The sequence below is a fragment of the Microcaecilia unicolor genome, chromosome 6, assembly GCF_901765095.1.
Source record: "Microcaecilia unicolor chromosome 6, aMicUni1.1, whole genome shotgun sequence".
Classification (NCBI taxonomy): domain Eukaryota; kingdom Metazoa; phylum Chordata; class Amphibia; order Gymnophiona; family Siphonopidae; genus Microcaecilia; species Microcaecilia unicolor.
In genome coordinates, this window is record NC_044036.1 from 290032824 (window position 1) to 290058847 (window position 26024).

At 47.9% G+C, this 26024-nt stretch overlaps 1 protein-coding gene across 6 annotated transcripts in view; it reads right to left on the bottom strand.

Moving 5' to 3' along the window:
• PRRC2B (proline rich coiled-coil 2B) overlaps positions 1-26024 on the bottom strand; it is a 353949-nt gene that overhangs the window by 152855 nt on the left and 175070 nt on the right. For all 6 annotated transcript variants that reach the window (XR_003942611.1, XM_030207802.1, XM_030207800.1 and 3 more), the window contains 2 exons: positions 15327-15472; positions 5109-5250 (listed from right to left, as the gene is read on the bottom strand). Coding sequence is in view for 5 of the 6 variants with exons in the window: in XM_030207802.1 (XP_030063662.1) it covers positions 5109-5250; positions 15327-15472 (288 nt within the window). In the remaining variant the exon portion in view is untranslated. The remainder of the gene's footprint in view (positions 1-5108; positions 5251-15326; positions 15473-26024) is intronic.

The following is a 26024-nucleotide window of genomic DNA, read 5'->3' on the forward strand; positions in this document are numbered from 1 at the left end:
GACTCCTGAGAAAATTAAAGAGTCATGGGATAGGAGGCAAGGTTCTGGTGTGGATTAGGAATTGGTTATTGGACAGAAAACAAAGGGTAGAGTTAAATGGTCATTTCTCTCAATGGAGGAGGGTGAACAATGGAGTGCCGCAGAGATTGGTACTGGGACCGGTGCTATTTTACATTTATAAATGATATGGAAATCAGAACGACGAGTGAGGTGATTAAATTTGTAGATTACACAAAACTATTCAAGGTTGTTAAAGCACGTGCGGATTGTGAAATACTGCAGGAAGACCTTAGGAAATTGGAAGACTGGGCATCCAAATGGCAGATGAAATTTAATGTGGACAAATGCAAGGTGATGCACATTGGAAATAATAATTCAAATCACAGTTACCTAATGCTAGGGTCCACCTTGGGGGTCAGCACTCAAGAAAAAGATCTAAGTGTCATTGTAGATAATACGCTGAAATCTTCTGCTCAGTGTGTGGTGGTGGTGGCCAAAAAAGCAAACAGGATGCTAGGAATTATTAGGAAAGGGATGGTGAATAAGACAGAAAATACTATAATGCCTCTGTATCGCTCCATGGTGCGACTGAACCTTGAGTAATGTGTTCAGTTCTGCTTGCCATACCTCAAAAAAGATTTAGCAGCATTATCAAATCAAATCTTGCATACCACTAATATCCCCTTTCCAGGGTTCAGTGCAGTTTAAATTCTAAGTGAGACAAAAGCTGATAATGTTAGCATGAGGTATGAAAACAATTAGAGACCACTGGTATAGTGCATGAGACAAAAAACATTATAGGAAAAAATAATGGATGATACTAGGAGGTAGAAGTCAATGGATTGTTATGAAGCAGTCTTTGGGAAGAGAAAAGTTTTTATCCTTTTCCTGAAGCTAAGGTAGCTGTTTTATGTTCTGATGGCAATAGGTAGAGAGTTCCAAGGTAGAGAGCTCCATATTTTAACTCCGGGAATAGAGAGCTGAAACTCTTCTGATTTTGAATTGTCTTTTGAAACTGTGACGCTAGCATCAGTCCTTTCAGTCTGTTAGACTTGACCAAATGTAGAGAAGTGGTCTTTAGTCAGCAGTTCAAAGGTGAAACCCTGTAAAATTTGAAAAACTAAACAAGCAGCTTTGAGCCTGAGTCTTTCTGCTATGGGAAGCCAGTGCAGTTGGTTAAGGTAAGTTGAAACACTAGTATATCTAGTCAATCTGTATATTAGTCTTCCAGCTGTATTCTATATGATCTGCAGTTTTTGTTTTTATATTGACAATACCAAGAAAAAGAATGTTACAATAATCCAAGTGAGGTAGGACTAACATTTGGAGAAGCAGTACAAAGACTTTTTGGTCGAAGAATGATCTGTCTAGACGTAGTTGTCTCATTTTGAATAGAGAGTTTTCTTCCATAGCTAATTAATATGGGAAAAGAAGGTGAGTGAAGAATCAAGCAAGACCCTAGTACTCTGGTTTCAGACTCAACTGTAAAGTTTTAACCACTGGACAAATATTGATGATAGGACCTCAACTCCCTGATTTTGGAACCACAGGACCTTGGTTTTTTGTGCATTCAATTTCAGTTATTGGTTAGAGCCCAGGTGCTAAAAGCAGTCATGCCATTTTGCTAGAGACTGAGTTGTATCTTTGATGCTGTCACTGGTAAGAGAAGCAGGACGTCATCCGCGTAGTAGTAGTAATTCATTAAGTAGTTCATTAAGACCCAGGTGTATTGAGGCAAGGGATGACAAAGAGATTGAACGGGGGGGGGGGGGGGGGGGGGGGGGGGAGGGGGGGGATCTTAGGAAACCAGTAGTTGGTTGTTTTGATCGGCAGAATATCTTCGATTTGAAAGGAATTCACTGAACCATATTGCAGTATGTGATCCAGGCATTCGAGTAGCAATTTGTGGTCAATCAAATTGAATGCCGCCGATATATCAAATTGGAGAAGAATTACTTGATTGCCTTTGCATAGCTGTTTGACATATGTCATTAGAACTAGCAGCAATGATTCCGTACTATGTGACTATCTGAACACAAATTGTGACCAGTGTAATATAGAACATTTTTCCCGATATAAAGAGAGTTGTTTACTGATGTAGGTTTCTAATACTTTAGTAAAAACAGGTATGCTTGCCACTGGAAGGTAGTTTGCAGGTGATGTTACATCTAGCCCAGATCCCTTCAACAGTGGAGTGAGAAAAAGTTTCCCCATATCAGGAGGAAGATATCCGGTTTTTAACAGGTCATTGAGATCATCAAGAAACCAATTTACTGCTTCTATAGGGAAGGATTTGAGTAGCTATTTTGGGAATTGATCCAGGGAGCAGTTGGCTTGGGAGCATTTCAACAGCACTGATCTTACATCCCAGTTTTTGGTCAGTTTTGAGTCCTTGGATTGCAGGATCTCCAATGATTGAGGCTGAACTATGGGTTGAACTATTTTCCTCTGTTGGAGTAGCTTTAGATAGTTCAGACCAAATTTGGAGGCTCTTATTGGCGAAATGATCAGCTAGGTCTTAGGTGGTGGGGCATGTTGTTGTGTTCTCGAGGGCCTTGGCATTCTGTCAGGTCCTCGAGGCAGGACTGGAGTTCGTGAGCCCTTGGGCCACTGCCGAGGAGCGGGAGCGGCAGGCAAGACCACCTCGGGACTGGAAACACAGAAGAGCAGTACTGGAACTCTGGACTGGAGTAGTACAAGGCAGGCAACTAGAACAGATGAGACAGGAACAGCTTCACCTGCACCTAGCCACCGTTCCTCCGGAGTTCAGCTCCAAAGTGCAGGCGGCCGGCAGGACTTGCAGGATAAGGCAGGAACTGAAGATCCAGAGGACCCACCCTGGGTCTGGGATACATGAGGGCGACAGGGCACGGAACTAGACTCAGACAGTGTGCTGCTGCACAGCCACTAGCAAGACCCAGAAGACAGACCAAGGAACACAAGGCGTACAGAAGCTAGCAGGAGCAAGGACTAGGGCAGCAACACACTAGGTTAAACGGGGATCTGGGAATACCCACAGGGTAAACCCTCTAGCTAGGTAGAGACAGGATACAGGAAATAATCACCCAGGAAAACACACTAGCCAGACAGATACAGGATATATCCTCAGGATATACAAGCAGGGTAGGCACACAGGCTAGGCAAGGCAGGGTTCAGGGTAAAGGGAGCAAACCAGGAATAACAGGCCAAGGGTCTTGGGCAGGCAGCACAGCAAACAGAGTAACCAGGAAGAACAGGCCAAGGGTCTGAAGCCACAGCCGTTCCACACACTGACTGGGGAACCCACAAAGGCTGAGGCTTCGCATACAGACAGAGAACAAACCCGGACAAAGGCTTCACCCCAACACAGGGTAAGCCAGGAACAGAGGCTTCACCCCAAACACAGGGTAAGCCAGGAAGGACCCGCAGTCCACAGACAGACAGTGGCAGGGAAGACCCCCCATGGAAGGACAACAGAGACACAGAAAGAAACTGGGCTGGAACCCAGAGAGAGGCTAAGCAGTAGTGCAGCAGACACTTACTAACCTGACCTGGCCTAAGAGCATAACACTTTATGCAAAGGCCCTGACTGCAAGCACAGCACTTCCTTATGAAGGCTCTCACTGATGAGTCACCAGCAGTAGGACAGAAGCAGGAAGTACACTGACCCCAAAGACAGGCTTGACACACATAGGAAGTGAGCCCACAGGAAAGACAAGCAGGAGCCATCTTGGAAGCTGGCACAGAGCCGGTGGCAGCCATTTTAGATGCTGGCTCCCTAGAGAGGCATAGCCCACACAGGTGAGGTCTAGTGAAGCAATCAGCACAGAGACTAGAGACAAGACAAACACAAACACAGACGGAAGCCAGCAGAGCTGCTGACCCCCAGAAAGAAGGTAAGGCTGAGTGTGGTCACGGCCACAGACGTGACACATGTTTTAACTAAGGAGAAAAGCTTTTTGTCGTCAAGATCATCTTGACCTATTACACTGCTGTAGTACTGACACTTTAAATCAACCACCATCAAAGTAGTTCCTTGGGCGAGAGCCTCTTCAGGAGGCCTTACATAAGAACACGTCAGATTATATCCTTGAAGGCAGACCAGTGCTTGGCAAATTGAAAGCACATTCTACCAGCACTCAGGTTTTGCCTTGGGCGGAGAATTCCTCGATTCTTGCGCAGGACATCTGCAGGGCTGCAATATGGACGACCCTGAACTCTTTCGCGAAACATTACAGGCTGGATGTCCAAGTGAGACAGAATGCTGCCTTTGGTGCAATGGCACTGTTTCAGACGTTGTCTGCATCCTGGAATCATTGAGTACTGCTCTGTACTTCTCACTTGTCAGGAAAGGTCTGGAGATATAATGGAGAAATTAGATCTTACCTGCCAATTTTCTTTCCTCAAGTCTCTCCGGATCATTCCTGAACCCGCCTGGATGGTGTGGGTACATAGCTGTCTACCATCATTTGCTTGTTAGGGCTCTTGGTTTATAGGTCTGAGGCGGCAGATGGTGCCTGGAACTGGAAGGCTCAATGATCCAATTGTTGATTGTATGCAGTGCTTTTGAACTGCATTTCAGGCTCTTCTTCTTCCTTTGGGACTGTTGTGCCGGGGGGGGGGGGAGGGGGGCTGTTATTCTCTCTCTCTCTTTGCTTTGTCAATAGAAATACTGGCTGACTCAGGGCTGCATAGGACTTTATACAGTGATATCACTTAGCAGTTCTCAGTTTACATCTGATGGTTGGAGAGCATATACCACTCGTCAGGAATGGACGAGACTCAGGGAAAGAAAATCAGCAGGTAAGCGCTAATTTCTCCTTTGTTGAGCAAATATTAAATACCACTAGGACATTATCAACACAATATCGGGGTGTTAACACTGCAGCAAAGCCAACAGGGTTCAGCACTAAGGCTGGAACTGTGAAAGTCCAAGTTCCAAACATACCTTCAAAAATCAACTACCACCATGGTTCTCAGAAAAAACCGTGAAAATGTCTATCATAATAGAAAGCTCATACATCTCCACCAAACAAACAGACTTTCAATTGTGCAGGTTGCTTCTCAATGTTGCTGAGAATGCCAACAGTTTTGCACAGATAATCCCACCACTATGCTTCTCTTTTTACCTTGGATGTTGTTTTCCCAGATTTCAGTTCTCAGGTTGTTGCCAGATATAGCAACATCACCATGTTCCAGACATATGCCATTCTGCTTCTTTGCAAAGCGTGGAGGAATTCGAGAGGTAAGAATACGTCCCTTAGGAGGAGCCTAGGAGAAGAATCCCAAATTAACAAAATGATCTGTTATATAATTTTAGTAACTTTGTAATTAACCTTCTAGTCTTACAATAGATGGAATATAAACATTAAATGATTTCTTTTTGACACCTGCTTACCTATCAAGTACTTACTGCCTCCTGTGCTGAAAAGAGCCCCAGTTAATTTAAGTGCTACTGCTCTTCGCTTGTGTAACATTTCCATTGTTTACTGCTTTGCATGTTAAAGGCAGGCTTACATCAGGTCTGTGCCAGAGCCAGTGGTGGGAGGCGGGACTGGAGGTTGGGAGGCAGGGATAGCGCTGGGCAGACTTATACGGTCTGTGCCAGAGCCGGTGGTGGGAGGCGGGGATAGTGCTGGGCAGACTTATACGGTCTGTGCCAGAGCCGGTGGTGGGAGGCGGGGATAGTGCTGGGCAGACTTATACGGTCTATGCCAGAGCCGGTGGTTGGGAGGTGGGGCTAGTGCTGGGCAGACTTATACGGTCTGTGCCCTGAAGAGCACAGGTACAAATCAAAGTAGCACACATGAGTTGTCTTGTTGGGCAGACTGGATGGACCGTGCAGGTCTTTTTCTGCCGTCATCTACTATGTTACTACTCAAACAGTGGTCCACACCACTCAAAAAAGCAAAAACAAAAAAAAGGATGTCCCTGACGAGCAGGAAACTTGTCAGCAGCCTGAACCTCAGAAGAGAAACAGTGCTGAAAAGAGCCCCAGTTAAATTAAGTGCTACTGCTCTTCGCTTGTGTAACATTTCCATTGTTTACTGCTTTGCATGTTAAAGGCAGGCTTACATCAGGCAATTAGGAAGGACTTCTGTGAAGAAAAAACACATCCAAGTGCTCGTCAGGGACGTCTAACATGAGCTGGACGTCTTCCTGTAGCTTTTGTGATGGGCGTCCTTCTTGGACGTGTTTTTCCTACCTGCAATGTTTTGAGCTTGCGCCCCCCCCCCCCCCCCCGCCCCCCGAGGATCGGAACGTGCGAGTACGTCCAAATCAAAACTTTTTGGACGTCCCTCCCTCCAGGTCTCTCTCAGCCAATCACAGCGCGTTTAGCTGATACTGCTAACAGCTAAACGCACTGGGATTGGCTGAGAGAGACCTGGAGAGAGGGACATCCAAAAAGTTTTGATTTGAACGTCCTCACACGTTCTGATCCTGGGGGGGGGGGGGGGACACAAGCTAAAAACAACCTTGGAGGGGACTGTTGAGAGAACTGTGCTTGTGGTCAGTTTATGCAGGTAAGAAAAACAGGGACGTCTTTTTTTTTTCTTCATAGAAGTCCTTCCTAATCAAACATATAAATTGCGAGTGACCGTACGCACCCGCAAATGCGCAGTAGAGACTTCCCTCTCGGCCCCGCCCCGTGTCAATACGTGATGACGGGGGCGGGACAGAGAGGGAAATTGCATGAAGGGGAGGAAGGGAACCGCCGAGGTCGCTACCATTCCCCCCCCCCCCCCCGAGGTCGCCGCTACCGCTTCCCCCACCTGGAGTCGCTGCCGCCGCCCCCCGTCCACCCAGGCCCTCTCTTCGCTATTGAACTTACAGCGCCCTCTGTCCCTCCCCCTCCAAGCTCCAAGGCCCCCCTCCTTTTGATACCTCTCATGTCCAGCATTTCTCCTGCCCTCCCCTCCCTCCCCCACAAGGTCGCCGCCGCCCCCCTTCCACCCGGCCCAGGCCCTCTCTTCGCTATTGAACTTACAGCGCCGAAACCGCAGCAGGCAGATCAGCTGAGCTCCCCTCGACCTTCCTTCCCTGCCTGTGTCCCGCCCTCGCCGACGTTACGTCACACGAGGGCGGGACACAGGCAGAGAAGGAAGACTGAAGGCAGCTCAGCTGATCTGCCTGCTGCGGTTTCGGCGCTGTAAGTTCAATAGCGAAGAGAGGGCCTGGGCCGGGTGGAAGGGGGGCGGCGGCGACCTTGTGGGGGAGGGAGGGGAGGGCAGGAGAAATGCTGGACATGAGAGGTATCAAAAGGAGGGGGGCCTTGGAGCTTGGAGGGGGAGGGACAGAGGGCCCTTGGAGCTGGGAGGGGGAGGGACAGAGGGCCTTGCAGCTGGCAGGGAAAGAGGGAGGATGCTGGACATGGGAGGTCAGAAGGAGGGGGGCCTTGGAGCTGGGAGAGGGGGGCCCTTGGAGCTGGGAGGGAAGGGGGCCTTGCAGTGGCAAGGTGGGAGGGAAGGGGGCCTTGCAGCGGCGAGGGGAGGGGGCCTTGGAAAACCCCCATACCAATACTCGCCCGTTTTAACGGGCTTAACGGCTAGTTGCATATAAGAAAAACACGTCCAAGAAGGACGCCCATCACAAAAGCTGCAGGAAGACGTCCCTGACGAGCACTTGGATGTTTTTATTTTCTTTACGATTCCCTCACAGCAGCCCCAACGAGAGGTGCAGACCTCCCGTTAGGGGTTTCCACGGTAAGGGAATCGGAAAATGGTAGTGCATCTCATTACAATACGGTTTCTACACATTAGAATACTAATTCGCTCATCTGCATTCCGTTTTCGTTAGCTGCTACCGTGATCGGAAAATGGCTGGGAGAAGCCTTTAGTGCATGCCAGGGTTTACTACTTGCTTGTTAATGGCTCGTTAAGTTTAGTGCATCTGGCCCTGGGGCTGGAAAGTAATTTCCTGCAGGTTTCATATTTGAGTTGGAAAGGTTGTAAATCAGTGGGAATGATGGAACACATCTGGTGACAGTGTAGAAGGCTGAGATCTTATTGGAAAGCCATTCAATATAAAAACAATTATTGGAGTTGAAGTCTCATGGGATCCAGAGGTGTTTCTTCTTAATTTAAAAATTCCTCACTTTCCTATACAGTGAAGCACCGCTGGAAGGCAGATAAAATGAATCTGACAGCAGTCTGGAGGGAGGTAGACCCCCTCCATCACTGACCAAATGGCTGTCAATATAGGATATTTACACAATAGAACATGTTAACAGTGAAGCATAACTATGGAGAAAACAAGTTTGAAACAGTATTGGAGTCCATGTGCAATGCGTACAGGGTTAAGCCCTGGGGGAGGGAAGGTAAAATTATGTATCATACCTGATAATTTTCTTTCCATTAATCATTTCTTTCCATCAATCCATAGACTGGTGGTTGTGTCTATCTACCAGCAGGTGGAGATAGAGAGCAATCCTTTTGCCTCCCTATATGTGGTCATGTGCTGCCGGAAACTCCTCAGTATGTCGATATCAAAGCTCCATCCGCAGGACTCAGCAAATTACACCCACAAAGGGACACTCTGCCCAGCTCACCACCGCCGAAACGGTGGAGGGGAATCCGTCCAGCTCATCCCCGCGGAGCGGGGGAGGGACACCACACCCGCTGATGCGGGGGGATCTGGCTTATCCTGCAACCGCAACCGCGGGAGGAGCTGACTGACCCTAACACCACCGAAGCGAGAGGAGTACAAAGCTGCCCTACAGCCGCACGAAGCGGGAGGGAGCGCTGGCAGAATTTAGGTCTCAATCCAGCCCCGTAAAATGGAGGGGAGAGGAATGCAGCAGCTCACTGTAACACAAAATCGTCTCAACTCCAGAAAAATTCAATTGAAAAAAACTTGAACCTGAAATGCAACCAGAATACAAACAGTACAGATATCTGGGAGGGGCTATGGATTGATCAGCTATGATTAATGGAAAGAAAATTATCAGGTATGATACATAATTTTACCTTCCATATCATCATGCTGATCAATCCATAGACTGGTGGGATGTACCGAAGCAGTACTCACCCAGGGCGGGACATAGAAATCCCTGACCGCAACACTGAAGCTCCAAACCAGGCCTCCACCCGAGCAGCCACAGTCAAGCGGTAATGCCTGGAGAAGGTATGAGCCGATGCCCAAGTTGCCGCCTTACAAATCTCTTCCAAGGAGACGGACCCGGCCTCTGCCATCGAGGCCGCCTGTGCTCCAGTGGAGTGAGCCTTCAGCTGGATAGGCGGCATCTTCCCCGCGGCCACATAAGCCGCTGCAATGGTTTCCTTGACCCATCGTGCCACTGTAGGCTTGGATGCCTGCAGACCCTTACGAGGACCTGCGAACAGCACAAACAGATGATCCGACTTCTGGAAATCATTGGTCACTTCCAAGTATCTGATGATGACTCGTCTCACATCCAGAAATTTGAGAGCAGAGTACTCCTCTGGGTAGTCCTCCCTACGAAAGGAGGGTAGGCAGAGCTGCTGATTCACATGGAAACGAGAAACAATCTTGGGCAGGAAGGAAGGCACCGTGCGAATAGACACTCCTGCCTCCGTGAACTGCAGGAAGGGCTCTCGACATGATAGCGCCTGGAGCTCGGAAACTCATCTGGCTGAACTGATAGCCACCAAAAAGACTGCTTTCAACGTCAGATCTTTCAGAGATGCCCTCGACAAGGGTTCAAAAGGCGGCTTCTGCAAGGCTCTTAGCACCAGATTGAGATTCCACAGAGGCACCACCGAGCGCAGAGAAGGGCGTAGGTGATTAACTCCCTTGAGAAAGCGCACCACATCTGGCTGCGAGGCCAGTGAACCCCCCCTCAGGCGACCCCTGAAGCAAGCCAGAGCCGCTACCTGGACCTTAAGGGAACTGAGCAACAGGCCTTTCTCCAGACCTTCTTGCAGGAACGCCAACATTGAAGAAATTGGAGCAGTGAAGGGAGAAAGAGAGCCTGCCTCACACCACGATGCAAAGGTACGCCAAACCCTGGCGTAAGCAGTAGAAGTAGAGCGCTTCCTCGCTCTCAGCATAGTGGCGATGACCTTTGTCTGAGAAGCCCTTCTTCCTCAGACGCTGCCGCTCAATAGCCAGGCCGTAAGACCAAAGGGGGAGGGATCCTCCATCACCACGGGACCCTGATGCAATAGGCCCCGCTCCGCTGACAGCCGCAGAGGGCCGTCCACTGAGAGCCTGATCAAGTCCGCACACCAGGGACGTCTGGGCCAGACCGGACCCACCAGGATTATCCGGCCCGGATGATTTGCCATCCAGCCTAGCACCCTGCCCAACATGGGCCAGGGTGGGAACACATAGAGGAGCTCCTGTGTCGGCCACTGTTGGAGAAGAGCATCTACTCCCAGAGATCGAGGGTCCCGTCCTCTGCTGAAAAAGCGCGGCACTTGGCAATTGGCCGATGACGCCATCAGATCTAGGCTCGGCTGGCCCCAGCGCTTCGTGATGTCCAAGAACGTCTGAGCAGATAGCTGCCACTCTCCGGGATCCAAGGTATGGCGACTGAGAAAGTCCGCCTTGACATTCATGACTCCGGCAATGTGGGCCGCCGACAGCTGTTTCAGGTTCGCTTCCGCCCACTGGCATAGATTCATGGCTTCCTTGGCTAGAGGGGCGCTCTTGGTACCTCCCTGGCGGTTGACATAGGCCACAGCCGTGGCATTGTCCGACAGGACCCGTACTGGCTTCAACGCCAGTACCGGGAGGAACTCCAAAAGCGCCAACCGAATGGCTCTGAGTTCCAGGAGGTTGATAGACCACTTTCCCTCTGCAGGAGACTAGAGCTCCTGCGCTGTCCTTCCCAAGCAGTGGGCTCCCCAGCCCATCAAAGAGGCGTCCATCGTGACGACAACCCACTCCGGGGTGAAAAGAGGCATTCCTGCGGACAGCTTGTCTGGCCTCAGCCACCAGCTCAGCGCCTTGCGCACTGCTGGATCCAAGGGAAGGCGCACAGCGTAATCCTCCGACACCGGAGTCCAGCGCTGCAGCAGAGAGTGTTGTAGTGGTCTCATATGAGCCCTGGCCCAGGGCACTACTTCCATCGTGGCCGTCATAGAGCCCAACAGCTGCACATAGTCCCAAGCCCGAAGCGGAGAGGCTACTAGGAACTGGTCCACCTGAGCCTGAAGTTTGACAATCCGATTGTCCGGCAGGAACACTCTGCCCACTTAGGTGTCGAATCGAACTCCCAGATACTCCAGGGACTGAGTTGGGCGCAGCTGGCTTTTCTCCCAGTTGATGATCCACCCCAGGGAGCTCAAAAGAGCAATCACCCGGTCCACAGCTTTGCCGCACTCTGCATAAGAGGAGGCTCGGATCAACCAGTCGTCCAGATAAGGATGGACTTGTACTCCTTCCTTTCGCAGGAAGGCCACGATGACCACCATTACTTTGGAGAAGGTCCGCGGAGCAGTAGCCAACCCGAACGGGAGGGCTCTGAACTGGAAGTGTCGGCCCAGGACTGCAAAACGCAGAAAGCGTTGATGAGGAGGCCAGATGGGAATATGCAAGTACGCTTCCTTGATGTCCAAGGATGCCAGGAACTCCCCTGCTTTCACTGCCGCTATAACAGAGCGGAGAGTCTCCATGCGAAAGTGCCGAACTTTCAAGGCCCGATTGACCCCTTTGAGGTCGAGGATAGGCCGTACAGAACCTCCTTTCTGTGGTACCACAATGTAAATGGAGTAACGTCCCTTGCCAAGCTGATTTTCTGGTACCGGAACGACCGCACCCAGGCGGATCAGATTGTCCAAGGTCTGCTGCACTGCCACAGCTTTGACCGGAGACTTGCAGGGAGAGAGTACAAACCCGTCTCTTAAAGGTCGGCAGAAATCTAGCTTGTAGCAGTCTCTGATGACTTCCAGCACCCAAGCGTCTGAAGTTACCCTGGTCCACTCGCCCAGAAACGAGGACAGGCGTCCTCCAATCTGCACTGGGCCATGGACCAGGACCCCGTCATTGGGTACGAGACCCTGGGGGAGGACCGGAGGGCGCACCTCCAGGACGGCGGTCTCTGCGAAAGGAATGCTGCTTGGGGGAGAAGTTCCTCTTGAAGGAAGAGGGGGCAGAGGAGCCCGACTTGCCTGGGCGGTACAGACGGGCTTCCTGAAACCATCCTCTGGAGATACCGGGGCGAGCACTGGCCCGAGCCCTGACCTCTGGTAACCTCTTGCCCTTAGACGTGCCGAGATCGGTCACAATTTTGTCCAGCTCGACCCCAAAGAGCAGCTTGCCTTTAAAAGGCAACTTAGCCAGGCGGGACTTAGAGGCGTGGTCAGCAGACCAATGTTTCAGCCAAAGCCACCGCCGCGCAGAGACTGTCTGAGCCATACCTTTAGCCGAGGCTCTCAAGACATCATACAGTAAGTCTGCCAAATAAGCCAAGCCCGATTCAAGGGCCGGCCAATCAGCCCTCAAGGAAGGATCCGAGGGGGAAGCCCACTGCACAATCGTGAGGCACGCCCTGGCCACATAGGAGCCGCAAACTGCCTGCAAACTTAAGGCAGCTGCCTCGAAGGACGACCTTAAGGCCGCCTCCAATCTTCTGTCTTGGGCGTCCTTTAGGGCCGTGCCACCTTCCACCGGCAACGCCGTTTTCTTAGTCACCGCAGTGATTAAAGAATCCACGGTAGGCCAAAGAAAGGCCTCCCGTTCACTTTCAGGCAAAGGATAGAGGCGGGACATAGCCCTAGCCACTTTGAGGCTCGCTTCCGGGACATCCCATTGAGCCGAAATTAAGGTGTGCATGGCATCATGCACGTGGAAGGTTCTAGGTGGGCGCTTCGTCCCCAGCATAATGGCGGAGCCAACTGGGGCTGAGGGAGAGACGTCCTCTGGAGAGGAAATCTTCAAAATGCTCATGGCCTGCACTAACAGGTTGGGCAAATCCTCTGAGCGAAAGATCCGCGCTGCAGAGGGGTCATCCGCTCCATCCGAGCGGGAATCCGTCTCCTCCAAGGAATCCCCAAAGGACCGTTGGGAGAACTCGGATACGCTGCCCTCATCTACATCAGAGGAGACAGAGTCCTCTAAGGCCTGGGAATCCACCTGAGGGCGTTTACTTCCGGGGGCCTCAACCCCTTTATCGGACAAGGAAGAAGGGGCAGCGTTTTGCATAAGGAAGGCCTGATGCAGCAGCAAAATAAACTCGGGGGAGAAACCCCCCAGACTGTGCACTTCAGCAGCCTGGGCCATAGCCCTAGACGCACCCTCAACCGGCGCTCGCAAGAGCGGGGGAGAAACATGCTGTGCATCCAAGATGGCGTCCGGCGCGACACTCCGCGAAGGAGCCGCGCGGGAAGAACGGCGCTTAACTTTAGCCGCTTTTTTGCCGTCGCCCAAATCAAGGGCGGCCATGGCATTAACGTCTCCCAGCTCAAGGGCGGCCCAAGAAGAAGCCGTCCGAGCAGAGTGGCCGGCCAAGATGGCGGAGGCGAGCAGCGGGGGATGGGTTTTTGTGGCGGGAAAAACCGCCGCACCGGAGGAAGACCCGGGACACTGACTGGCCTCCGAACTGACACCCAACAAGGGCGAATCAGACTTTAAGACCCCCCGCATCCCCGCACACGCGGTCCGGGGAGCGATTCTTCGCGCCCTCGCCCTCCGATGCCAAATTTTTTTATTTTTTTTTTTAACGGAGCCAGCGGGAGGGGGGAGAAAAGGAGGGACCTGGCGCCACCAGGTTTGCACTTGCTCAAGAAGAGCCCTCAACCCCAGGTACTCAACAAAACCTAAAAATTAGGCTTGGAGACCTAGCCAGAGCTGCTGCTGTGTGTGACCACCACCTGCTGAGATAGAGAACATACTGAGGAGTTTCCGGCAGCACATGACCACATATAGGGAGGCAAAAGGATTGCTCTCTATCTCCACCTGCTGGTAGATGGACACAACCCACCAGTCTATGGATTGATCAGCATGATGATATGGAAACAGGAATCGAACCTGCCGTCCGTTCCTACTCTGATACAGGCCCAGATAGCTCTTAAAGAGATGTCAACACAAATTGGCAGCTGAGAAGTGGGAGGCACTCAAGGCTACAATATTATAAAAGCAGCCGAGGCACAAAGCTGCCAGAATCTCCATAGAGAGCAGCACAGGGGGAGGGACCTGAAAACAGGTGTGACACCCTAGGGGGAAAAAACTGGGCCCCACCGGACCCAGGGCCCCGAAGCACTTTTTTTTTTTTTTTCAACACACGTACAGGGAATAGTCAAAAACCAATAAATTGGCAAGAAGAGTAAAATCCCCTTAACCGAATAGTCAAACTACCTCACCAGACTATTGAAGACTGCACAGGCTGTCCTTCTACCTCTGCTGAGACTGAGAAAATACTGGCTAGTGGATGTACTGCACAGGTTATATATACAGTATTCAAAAGCTCAGTGTTTCTCAGTCTCCCTCTGCTGGTAGGAGGACATAACCCACGCGTCTTGACCGGTCTGGAGGGTCGTGGAGGAAAACAAAAATTTTCTTCATTTAATTTCCTTGTCCCTGGTTCCCTTATTTCCCTTTTTTTGTGGACTAATTGATAAGACTGAATTATCCTTATGTTTCTTTTTGAATATTGTCTTCAAGTCTTTGCTTAAAGCCCACCTCTTCAATGCTGCGTTCGGCACCTAACCCTTACCGTTCAGTGAATCCAGACTGCCCCAATTTGACTGCCCCTATCGGACCGACCGTTCACTTGTCTATTAGATTGTAAGCTCTTTGAGCAGGGACTGTCTCTCTTTGTTAAATTGTACAGCGCTGCGTAACCCTAGTAGCGCTCTAGAAATGTTAAGTAGTAGTAGTAGTAGTAATATTGTATTGTTGTTTTTTCCAGTATGTGGAAACTGCAGGGTAGATTTCCTGTGATTGTTGAATGTAAATTAAAAAAAAGAAAAAAAGAAAAAGAAAAATTTTAAACAAAAGGAGGCTGAACTTTGTTTTGTGATAATTCATGAACATTTGTTTACGCTGTTTGGACTGCTGAATGTATGGAAGGTTTTATTGTACCTCTTTAAAATAGGATACAATAAAAAATTGGGTTCTGGGAATTGAAGGCTTTCTGCTTTAGGGCACATTCTTTCTCCTTACCCCCGCATCTCATCTAAAGCACCCCATTTACTGATTCTTACCCTTAAACAATGCTGCATATTGCCCATAGCTTTTCCTCCCCTGAACCTCACACATTAAGCTCCCTCTTGCATACAGATCAACCTATCTGACCTTGAGAACTCTCCCACCTCTTGCTGATCCTCAGTCTATAGCGTCCTGGCAGTTCATGCACAGACCTCTCTCCCTGTATTCCACCTTTACTTGCCTATGAACCTTAGGCTTAGACCACCCCTCCAACTCACCTGCACTGCTTGTTCCTTTTTGCGGCGCTCCTCTTCCAGTAAACGGCGCTGTTTCTTTGTCAGAACCTCAATGAAACCTTCTCCCACCATGGAGCTCACGTCACTCTTCTCTACTGAGCTTGAGCCCCAGTTTTCAAGGACAGCATCTGAACACACAGAAACAGCCACATTTGTAACCCCACTTGATATGGACAGTATGAAACATATACTGATTTGCAAAAAAACAACAACAAAAAAACCTGAGATCACCTTTAAAAGCAGTATTTGTTTTTAGACAAGGAATAAGGGGTTACATGTTAGCCCAGGTATCAAAAGCAGTGCTTGGACCTTACTACTTTCAGAGTCAATGGGGCTCATTTTCAAAGCACTTAAGACTTACAAAGTTCCATAGGTTACTAAGCACTTTGAAAATACACCTTAATGTGTACTCCCCTTCAGTACTACAACAGAAGTTGAAAAACCAACAAACTGAGTCCCATCTGTTACACAGACCCCATATTGATGAAAAACTGCAACTTGCTCATTCTATTCAAGAGTTTTCAAAGAGATTCTCCACAGGTAAAGCAGAGTTACATATCTGTAACAGGGACAGCATCACAATGAAGTCACACAAGTGGTGATGTCAGATGGATCAGGGATGGACTTTGCTTTTCTAAGGAATCTGTGGGGCTGTTTGCGCTGGTGTTATCTTCTGATGCTCTTTAGCCTGTACCAAAGCTGATCTGCGCTTCAAACGAAGAGGGGAAGGTGGCAGTGATTGTGTGGCAGCATTAGCCTTCTGTCTATGGAGAAAATCTTCTAGAGGCAAATGTGTTCGTCTTCTCCATCAACAGGCAGAATAGATGCAGCCATATTAGTGGTGACTACATAGCTGAGGGTTGCTGTATTTTGTATAGTGTGTTGATGGCAACCCAGGTCACAGAGCTGCCAAATGGATGGTTGGATGAGGAAACAAGTTATGTAAAGAAGTTCGTTCGTACACTTTGCCCAAAGATCCCATCTAACCTTGAAAACCGATTGAGGCAGTAGTTTTTTGAGATGTGAATGAAGAATCAAGTTGCAGCTCTCCACATACCTGCAATGGAGGTGACTAAAATTCTGGCTATGGATTCTGATTTGGAATAGAGCTGGTGTTACCTAATTCTATCTAGAGAAGTATGCCTGCCAGCTGGTAGTAGACAACAATGCAGTTCAACAACCACGTGGAGATGGTACATTTGGAAACATGAGACCTCAGCAAACTTAGAACAAGTCTTTGGCATGCATGCAAACTCATATGAGTCTTGTGGGCTGGTCAGAGATATAGGGTTGTCAATTTCAGAGAAGGCTGCCATACAGTAGACTGGCAGGAAATCCCAGCCCTCTTTCAGGGAGACACAGGAGGGGAAGAAGCCATATCAGTGACAGAAATAGTGGGCAGACTTCAGAAAAGCATGTGGCCTTCCTTGAGACTACCAGATCCAGTCCAGAATGTGTGCATCTATGCTCACCTAGCAGCAGAGACAGAAACAATCGTGCTGTGAGCTCTACTCTATATTAGCCACTTTGCAGGCTCAGCTGCCCCAGTATTTTTTTTTAAACAAAGCCAAATCTCACCACTCTCTTCCAAACTTACAGAAGCATCCTGGCGACCCCTGACAGAGAACCTCCTTCCCGAGACCTGATCCCTCCTTCTACCTCATTATGTGGAGCCAACCGAAAAGGAAGGAAGGAAGAGTCATGCAACAAACTTCTGAAGAAAAGGTGGGCATCTGGACTGGTCTGGTGGACTTAAGGAAAGAAAATTATCAAGTAAAACCAAAATTTTCCTTCCTTATCCTCCCATCAGACACATCAAGAACCTGTGGGGTGTAGTCATGCACTAGCCAAGAGGACCCATGCCCCAAAAGCTATATCTTCCCTGAATATCCAGTCTGTACTGCTTAGCAAAAGAATACAATGTTGACCAGATGGTGGCCCTGAAAATCTTAACTGGAGCAAGCACCTGGGCTTTGGATCAAGACACTGCCATGCCCTCTGTTCAAGTGAGGTGGCAAATCTCTTGGCAGCTCACAACCTTGAGTGTATAAGCTGAGGCAATGGTTTCCTTAATCCAATGAGATATGGACCTACAAGATGGTCTCACCTTTCCTAGGACCACCAAACACCACAAAGGGATGATCAGATCTGTGAAACTCATTGGTCACCTACAAATACTGCAGTAGTGCCCTAGGTTGATCCAAACATTTCCAATTACCTGAAACCTTTCTCCCAATCCAGTGAAAGGACAGCAAGAAGACCAACTGATTAAGATGAAACGCTGTAACCACCTTGGAAGAAAGGAACAGTACGGATAGAGACCCCTGCTTCCATAAATCAAAAAAAAAGGTATCTACATGACAGGGCCTGTAATTCTGAAATCTTCCTGGCCAAATATATTACCACCAGAAAAACAACTTTCAGGGTAAGATCCTTCACTGAAATTGAGCGCAGAGGCTAAAAGGACAGCACAGCAAGCCCGCAGGACGAGGTTATGGTTCCCTTCTGATACAATAGGCCACAGAGGCTTTAGGTGTGTCACACCCTTGAGAAGTTAACAGCACATCTGGATAGACCTCCAAGAGAACGGGCCTTGCAAATGTCCCCCAAAATAAGCCAGTGCTGCTACCTGCATCTTAAGTGAAACCAAGGTCAAACCTTTCTTTAGGCCCTCCCAGAGGCCCAGAATGGGTCAATCCCTTCACCTGCCTTCAAATACACACCAAAGAGGTGGACCGCCTCCTTACCTGAAAGAGTGGCAATAATGGACTCTGCATAAACTTTGCACCACAGATGTGACTTTTCAAAAGCCAAACTGTTATGAGCAGGAAAATGTGTCTTCCACGCAGGGCCGGTCTTAGCAAGTGCGGGGCCCTATGCAGACCAATTTGGTGGGGCCCCACCGTAGCCCCACCCCACCATAGCTCTGCTCCATTGATAAGATTATTCCATTTTTAGAAAAAAATTTTATTTATGAAATTTCAAATAAAGACAAATGAAGCTAAACTTGTACAAAAAAACTGATTGAAATAATAAGCACAATGCTATCATGAAACATTTTCTATTGTTAGTTGTCTTGTGAGTTATGAAACTTGACACCAACAAAAATCTGGTTCCATGTTAACTTGGTTTGGTTTTATTTTAAATATTTAAAGAAAGAAAGAAAGAACCACTGTCTTATGGTATTTAAAGCATTAAAAGATTGGTTTAGAGGCCAGCCCAGCCCAGACAGAGACAGTTAATCTGCTAATAGAAGACCACCTGGGTTTGACTCCAGAGACCAGAGCTAAGCTTCTTCTAACACCTAAGCACACATGCAGCCTCAGCCTGGGTTCCAGAAAGAACTTGATGTCTCAGTCTCACCCAAAAGTCTGCATCATCAATCATACCTTCCGAATCACTGGGCAAACTTGCTCGTTGCTCCTCCTGGCAGCGGTGGTGGGTGGGTGTGGGTGCTCACTGCTCGTGCTGCTCCACTTCACTTGAGACTTTCTTCGGACTCGGCACTGCCACTGCCGCACTTCAACTCCCCAGGGCCCAGCGAATCGACGATGGCTCAGGATTTGACCACGCTCCAGCTCCTTCCCTTCCCGCTCAATGACTCGTCTCCCACCCGCCCTCGTAGTCCGGAAACAGGAAACACCATCAAAGGAGGCGGGACATAATTGAGCGGGAAGGCGGAAGGAAGCTGGGGTGAGACGTTCGTCGTGCCTGCTGCAAGCCTGCAACTGTCTGTCTTCTGTGTCGGGGCGGGGCCGGGCCGTCGAGTTCTGCACGTTGTGCTGCCACCTGCTGCTGGGACTTCACTGGGGGCGTGGCGAGACTCGCGAGAGCTGACGGGGGCACTGAACGAATTGGTGTGAGCGGCGCGGGATCAATCATGATGATGCGGATGCCGTGCCGCATGCGGTCCGAGCGAGCGGGGGTCAGACTCAGGGAGAGGCAGAGTTGAGGCGCGCCGTGCGGGGCCCCCCTAAGCGGCCGCCTCTGCCTAAGACCGGCCCTGCTTCCACGACTATTGGACCCTGGATGGAGGAAACCTCTGCTAGGCAGCTGCTTCAACCCATCCTCTACCTAAGGGGTACCAGATATGCACACTAAGGGCACCTCAGGCAATCTGATGCCTCCACAAGCACAGGCCCAATGTGGACTGCCAACCATCTAATACCTGACCTATTATGGCCCACCGAAAGAAAACATACTTACATAGCATCCTATCAGACCAGTACAGACCAATAGGTTGTGTATACCTACCAGCAGATTGAGACAGAATTAAAATAGTTCTCAAGTGATTCACCCCTTAAGGGTATTGTGCTGTACTGGATGACAAGAACATAACATAAGCGCTGAAATCCTGGGAAAGACTGAAGATCCATCAAGCCCAGTATCCTGATTCCAATAGTGGCCAATACAAGTCACAAATATCTGCAAGATCCCAAGAGTAAAACAAATTTTATGCTGCTTATCTTAGAAAGAAGCTACGATGAGGCACACAATAGCTAAATGACGAAGCGTGGCGAAACAGGCACACCAGCTTGGAAAGTGGACCACACCAGCTCGTTAAGCTAAGTGTCTTTGGAATATATCTATACATAAGAGTGAACAGCATAGTATGATAAATGAATTGCGAATAAGTTGTAACATAGGATGGAGGAGGTTTGAGTCAATGATTAAAGTTCAGTGCACGAGCACAGATTCACCACGGGAGTGATGTGAGAAGGAGCCATGCAAAGCGGTATGAGACTCTACCTCAGTTGCAATTTATAAGTGTTTCTAAATACCTTCTCCCACACATATTTTTGTTATCCTAGAAATAAGCAATGGATTTCCCAAGTTCATCTTAATAATGGCTTATGGACTCTTCTTTTAGGAAATTATCCAAACCTTTTTTAAATCCTGCTAAACTAACTGCTTTAACAACGTTCTCTGGCAACGAATTCCAGTTTAACTACACACTGAGTGAAGAAATACTTTCACCAATATCTTTTTTGAGATGCGTTAACCAGAATTACACACAGTATTCGAGGTGCAGTCACACCAGGAAGCAATACAAAAGCATTATAACATTCTCATTTTTGTTTTCCATTCCTTCTTAATAATTCCAAACATTCTACTTGCTTTCTTAGCCATCGCTGCACATCGAGCAGAAGGTTTCAACATTATCATCAACGATGTCACCTAGATCTTTTTCATGGGCGGTGACTCCTAATGTGGAACCTTGCATCACGTAGCTATAGTTCGGGTTCCTCTTTCCCACATTCATCACTTTGCACTTGCTCACATTAAACGTCATCTGCCATTTGGATGTCAAGTCTTCCAGTCTCGTAAGATCCTCTTGCAATTTTTCACAATCCTCTGGAGATTTAACAAACTTTGAATAACTTTGTGTCAGTAGCAAACGTAATTACCTCATTTGTTATTCCAATCTCTAGATCATTTATAAACATGTTAAAAATCAACAGACCTAGCACAGACCCCTGGGGAACCCCACTATCTTCTCTTGTCCATCAAAAATACTGACAATTTAACCCTACTCTGTTTTCTATATTTTAAATAGTTTTTAATCTACAATAGGACATTACCTCCTATCCCATGACTTTCCAATTTCCTCAGGAGTCTCATGAGATATTTTGTCAAATGCCTTTTGAAAATCCAAATATACAATATTGACTGGCTCACCTTTAGCCACATGTTTATTCACCTCCTCAAAGAAATGTAGTAGATTGGTGAGGCAAGATTTCCTTTCACTAAATCCATGTTGGCCTTGTCTCATTAATCCATGCTTATAAGTTCTGTAATTTTGTTCTTTATAATAGTATCTACCATTTTGCCCGGCACTGACATCAGGCTCACTGGTCTATAATTTCCCGGATCCCCTCTGGAACCAATTTAAAAAACTGGCTTTATGTTGGCCACCGTCCAATCTTCTGGTACCATGCTTGATTTTACAAATAAATTACATATTACTAATAGCTCTGCAAATTCATTTTTCAATTTTATCAGTACTCGGGGATGTATACCATCTGGTCCAGGCGATTTGCTACTCTTCAGTTTGTCAAATTGCTCCATTAATCTTCCAGGTTTAGAACAATTTATTTCAGTTTCTCTGACTCATCAGCACTGAATACCTTTTCTGGCACTGGTGTCTCTTCCAAATCTTCCTCAGTGAAAATCAAAGCAAAGAATTCATTTTAATGTAATAGTGTTTTTATTGATGAATGCATAAATGATACAATATCATGCCAATCTTTAAAACTCCAGTAGTAAACATTTCAAACCTGTACTAATACATCTGAACTTCTATCATCAACATTTTTATTTCCCCCCCCCTCCCTTTCCCTACCCCCATCCCCCTCCCTTTTCTTTTGTGTAATATGTTTATTGACTGTATCCATTGTTGAAGAGAAAATCTGTACAGAATTATTGTCAAGAAAGCTTTACAGGAACCTTTGGACTGTATCAAACAGTAACCGAAGCTTTGTTCAGCAAGACTCATAATGAAAATAAATATGGAATGCTGTCAACATTCTGTAGTCAGTACCTGTAGTTCCTGTGTGTCACTACTTTCCATGTCTCCTCCATCATATGTCAAAGTTGTGATTCATCAACAAGTTAACGCCCACAGGGCAGGAGGAACATATCACGGTTGTAAATGCCATCTTCCTTTTCCTTTTCCCATCTCCCAGACTCCCATCATTCTATATCATACTCTTCCCGTCTACCCTCCCTTCCCCTCCTAACCCACCCTGAGATATCTTCCAGAAATGTATCTTGCTGTGAAATCAAAGGGAATTCAGGACCAGACTTCTACCTCTGGTATGTAGTGTCTGAATATACGGGCCCCAAATGTCCAAAAAGGCCTTCCTCCTCCTCTTCGAACCTCCCACCCCTCGGCGCTCACACAACATTAGTTCATGGAATCTATTCCTCCAGTGCCAGAAATCCGGGAGAGCACTACCCACCCATTGACAAAGTAATAACCTCTTGCCAACCAATCAGGCCCTACGGATCAAGTGTCTTCCAGATATGCTCTGCAGTGCAAACACCTCATATTTATCCAGCAACACACCCATCGGGGAGTCCACTACCCCAGAGCCCAACAGAAAGGATAGATATTGCAGAACCTCCCTCCAAAAATGGTGTACCCGAAAACATTCCCACAAACAGTGAAACAATGACCCAGGTAATCTTCCACATTTTTCACATAGTGGGTCTTCCACCCCTCCCATCCTAAAAATCTGAGCTTTTGTGAGGTATGCTCTATGCAAAATTCGGTATTGGCATTCACGGAAGCCTGCATTGCCAGTCATCTCCGGAATTCTAGAAATTAACATATCAAAATCCAAAGACAGCCCTGGTCTCGCTAAATCTCGGGCCCATCGCATTTATATTAACTCCCGGTCCTTTAGAAGTGGCAATTTCCCCCAAGATCTTATACAACTTAGAGACCGAGAGTCGTTCTGTGTCTCCTCCTGTTAAAAACTGTCTTATTCGGTGACAATGTCTATGTTTCAAAGCCTCTGAGTCTACCGTCTTCACATAGTGTATAATTTGATTATAGGCAAAAATGTTATTCATGTCATAGCCAATACCCAAAGCGCCCAAACTTAATAGTGTCCCTTGCTGGTTTAAAAGATGACTAATGCCCAAGCGTCCCCAAGCCTGAAATGTTTTATTGTCCATCCCCGGTTTAAACAATAAATTCCCACAAATGGGTAACATATCTGATGTGTGTTTCGATATACCCCAAATACCCATCAGGTCTTTCCAAAGAAACCGCAAAGATGTGAGCAACATGCTATTTCTTAGGTGTTCAGGTATACGAGCCCCAGGTGCCTGTAACAAAAAATAAAAGTGGCAAGGAGCAAAAAATTGAGCCTCTATTCTACGGGGTGTATAATCTTCACGGTCAAAAAACCAATCACCAAAGTATCGCAATAAGCATGCCCTATTATATCTTCTCAAGTCTGGCAAACCCAGGCCCCCCTCTTTCCAGTTGCCCATTAACAGAGGTAGTGGTAGTTTAGCTTCCCCCCCCCACCCCCCAGCAATATCGTCTGAGTAAACGATGTAAGACTTTGAGATCTCTATGTTTGATAAGGACTGGTAGCATCCGTAGACAGTAAAGCCACCTGGGGAAATCCACCATCCGAAACAGCTGAATGCGCCCAAAGTGTAAGGGGCAGTGTCACCCAACTTTTCAGTCTTGTCTCTGTACCACTTAGCAATCTATTCACATTCAATCGATAGAGATCCGCTGAGGTCATAGACAACCATATTCCCAGATAGCGAAATGACCCTCGTGCCCACCGAAGTGGGAAAGCCTGCCCCCATTCCTTCTTCTGGTCTTCTGAGGACGCCAATGCCAGAGATTTCATATAATTAAGCTTGAATCCCGCATAATCTCCAAATTCTTGGAATAGCTCCAACAGAGCCGGGAGAGACTGGGATGGTTGTGTCAAGTGCACCAGTAAGTCATCCGCAAAGGCTGACAGAAGAAACCTCGAGGCCCCTATCGGGATTCCCTTGATCTCTGGATGAATTTGTATCGCCCTAACCAAGGGGTCCAAGGATAGAACGAACAGTAGAGGAGAGAGCGGACAGCCTTGCCTAGTACCTCTAAAGATATGAAATCAGCGAGAACAGACCCCATTCACCCACACATAAGCCATTGGCTCCAGATATAACACCTGAATCGCATCTAAAAACGATCCTTGAATACCATATTGCTTCAAAGTCTCAAACAAGTAAGGCCAGCTCACTCTGTCAAAGGTTTTCTCTGCATCAAAACTAATTAACAGAGAAGCCAGACTCTTATATTGCACTGTCTCTAAAGAGGCCAAAATTGCACGAAGATTCCAAACCGCTGTCCTCCCCTATACAAAACCCACTTGAGCCTCTTCCACCAAATCCGGGAGTACCTGGGCCAACCTGTTCGCCAGTATCTTAGTGTACAACTTGGCGTCCACATTGAGAAGGGAGATTGGTCTATACGATCCAGGGTCTGCCATATCCTTACCATCTTTTGGGATAACTACAATCTGAGCTCTCTTCATTGTTTCAGGCACAGTCCTCTCCTCTATCATGGAATTAAACAAGGCTAAAAGCGGTCTCTTGATATGTTCATAGAACTGTTTGTAAAACTCCACTCGGTAGCCATCTGGACCCGGCGTTTTGTGAGAAGCACTTTGTTGTAACGCCAACATAAGGTCTCCTTCCTCAAGTGGGCTATTTAATCGTTGTATTTGGCGAGGGGACAACTTGGGCAACTGTACCGACTCTAAAAACATATCAGCACTCAGTCCTTCATCTTCCGGCCTAGCGTATAAGGCCTCGTAATACTGGCCAAATCGATCTGCTATACCCTGATCCGTTCTCAACAACTTTCCATTTAAATCTTTCAGTTGTAAAATTCTAGAGGCTCCCCTTCTACTCCGCACCATATTCGCCAGCAACCTCCCTGCCTTATTGCTGTATTGGAATAGCTTGTATTTATAATAAAATTGGGACTTAACTGCCCTCCAATGCAGCAATTCGTTGAGCTCTTGCTGCGTAATCAAAAGCAGTGACTTATTCTCCGCAGTAGCATTCCTACCATACAGTTTTCTATATTTGTGGACCTGCAATTCCAACCTCAAGATCTCCCTATCTCGAATCCGTTGAGTTCTAGCACAGTAAGAGATTATGTCTCCGCGCAAGACAGCCTTTTCCGCCTCCCAAAAAAGGGTCGGCTGCTGGCTATGAACCCCATTATGGAATTCATAATCTGTTATCCTCTCTGCTAAAAATGTCCGAAATTTTTGATCATTTACTAGGTCTAAGGGATATCTCCAGAGGCGCAGTCCACCCCCCTTCACAGGCCTCCCCCATCTCAGCCAGATCAGAGCATGGTCTGAGACCTCATAGGGACCAATCTCTGCCTGAACCATCTGCGAAAACAGGGGAGTTGAAACAAATAGATAATCTATGCGAGATTGGGATGCATGGGCTCTGGAAAGATGAGTGTAATCTCGGTCCGATGGGTGTAAAACCCGCCACACATCCACAAGGTCTAATGCATCACAGAGCAAAGTTAAGGCTCGAGCACCCCCTCCCAAACCTCTGGCACCAGCGCCGGATCTATCCAGCTGGGGGTCAACCACTAAGTTAAAATCACCTCCCAGGATAATATCCCCCCCTTTAAATTTGGACAAGTTGGAGATCAGCCCCTGAAAAAACTTCTTGTCATATACATTTGGGGCATATACATTACAGAGCACTAGAGTATGACCCTCAATCTCTATCTCCACCAGAATATAGCGGCCCTCCGAACTTCTCAAGGTGGAGGTGATCTTTTCGAAAAAGAATCAGGACTCCAGCTTTCCTCCCCACCGCTGGGGTTTCCAAGAGAGATCCCACCCACCCTGTCTTAAATTTTAAGTGTTCCCCTGAGGACAGATGTGTTTCCTGCAGTAGGGCTATATCCACTTGTTGTCTTTTCAGCGCCTGAAGCACCTTTGTCCGCTTTATCGGGGACGACACTCCCCCAATATTCCAAGAAACTATTTTAAGTGATCCCAGTACACCAGAAATCCAATAACATCATGAAAAAAGTTATACATTTAAACAAAAGAAGGGAAACCCTCCCAGCCCATAGGGCCTCCCTTTTCAATCCCTTTGAATTTTGTCCCTGAAACCCAA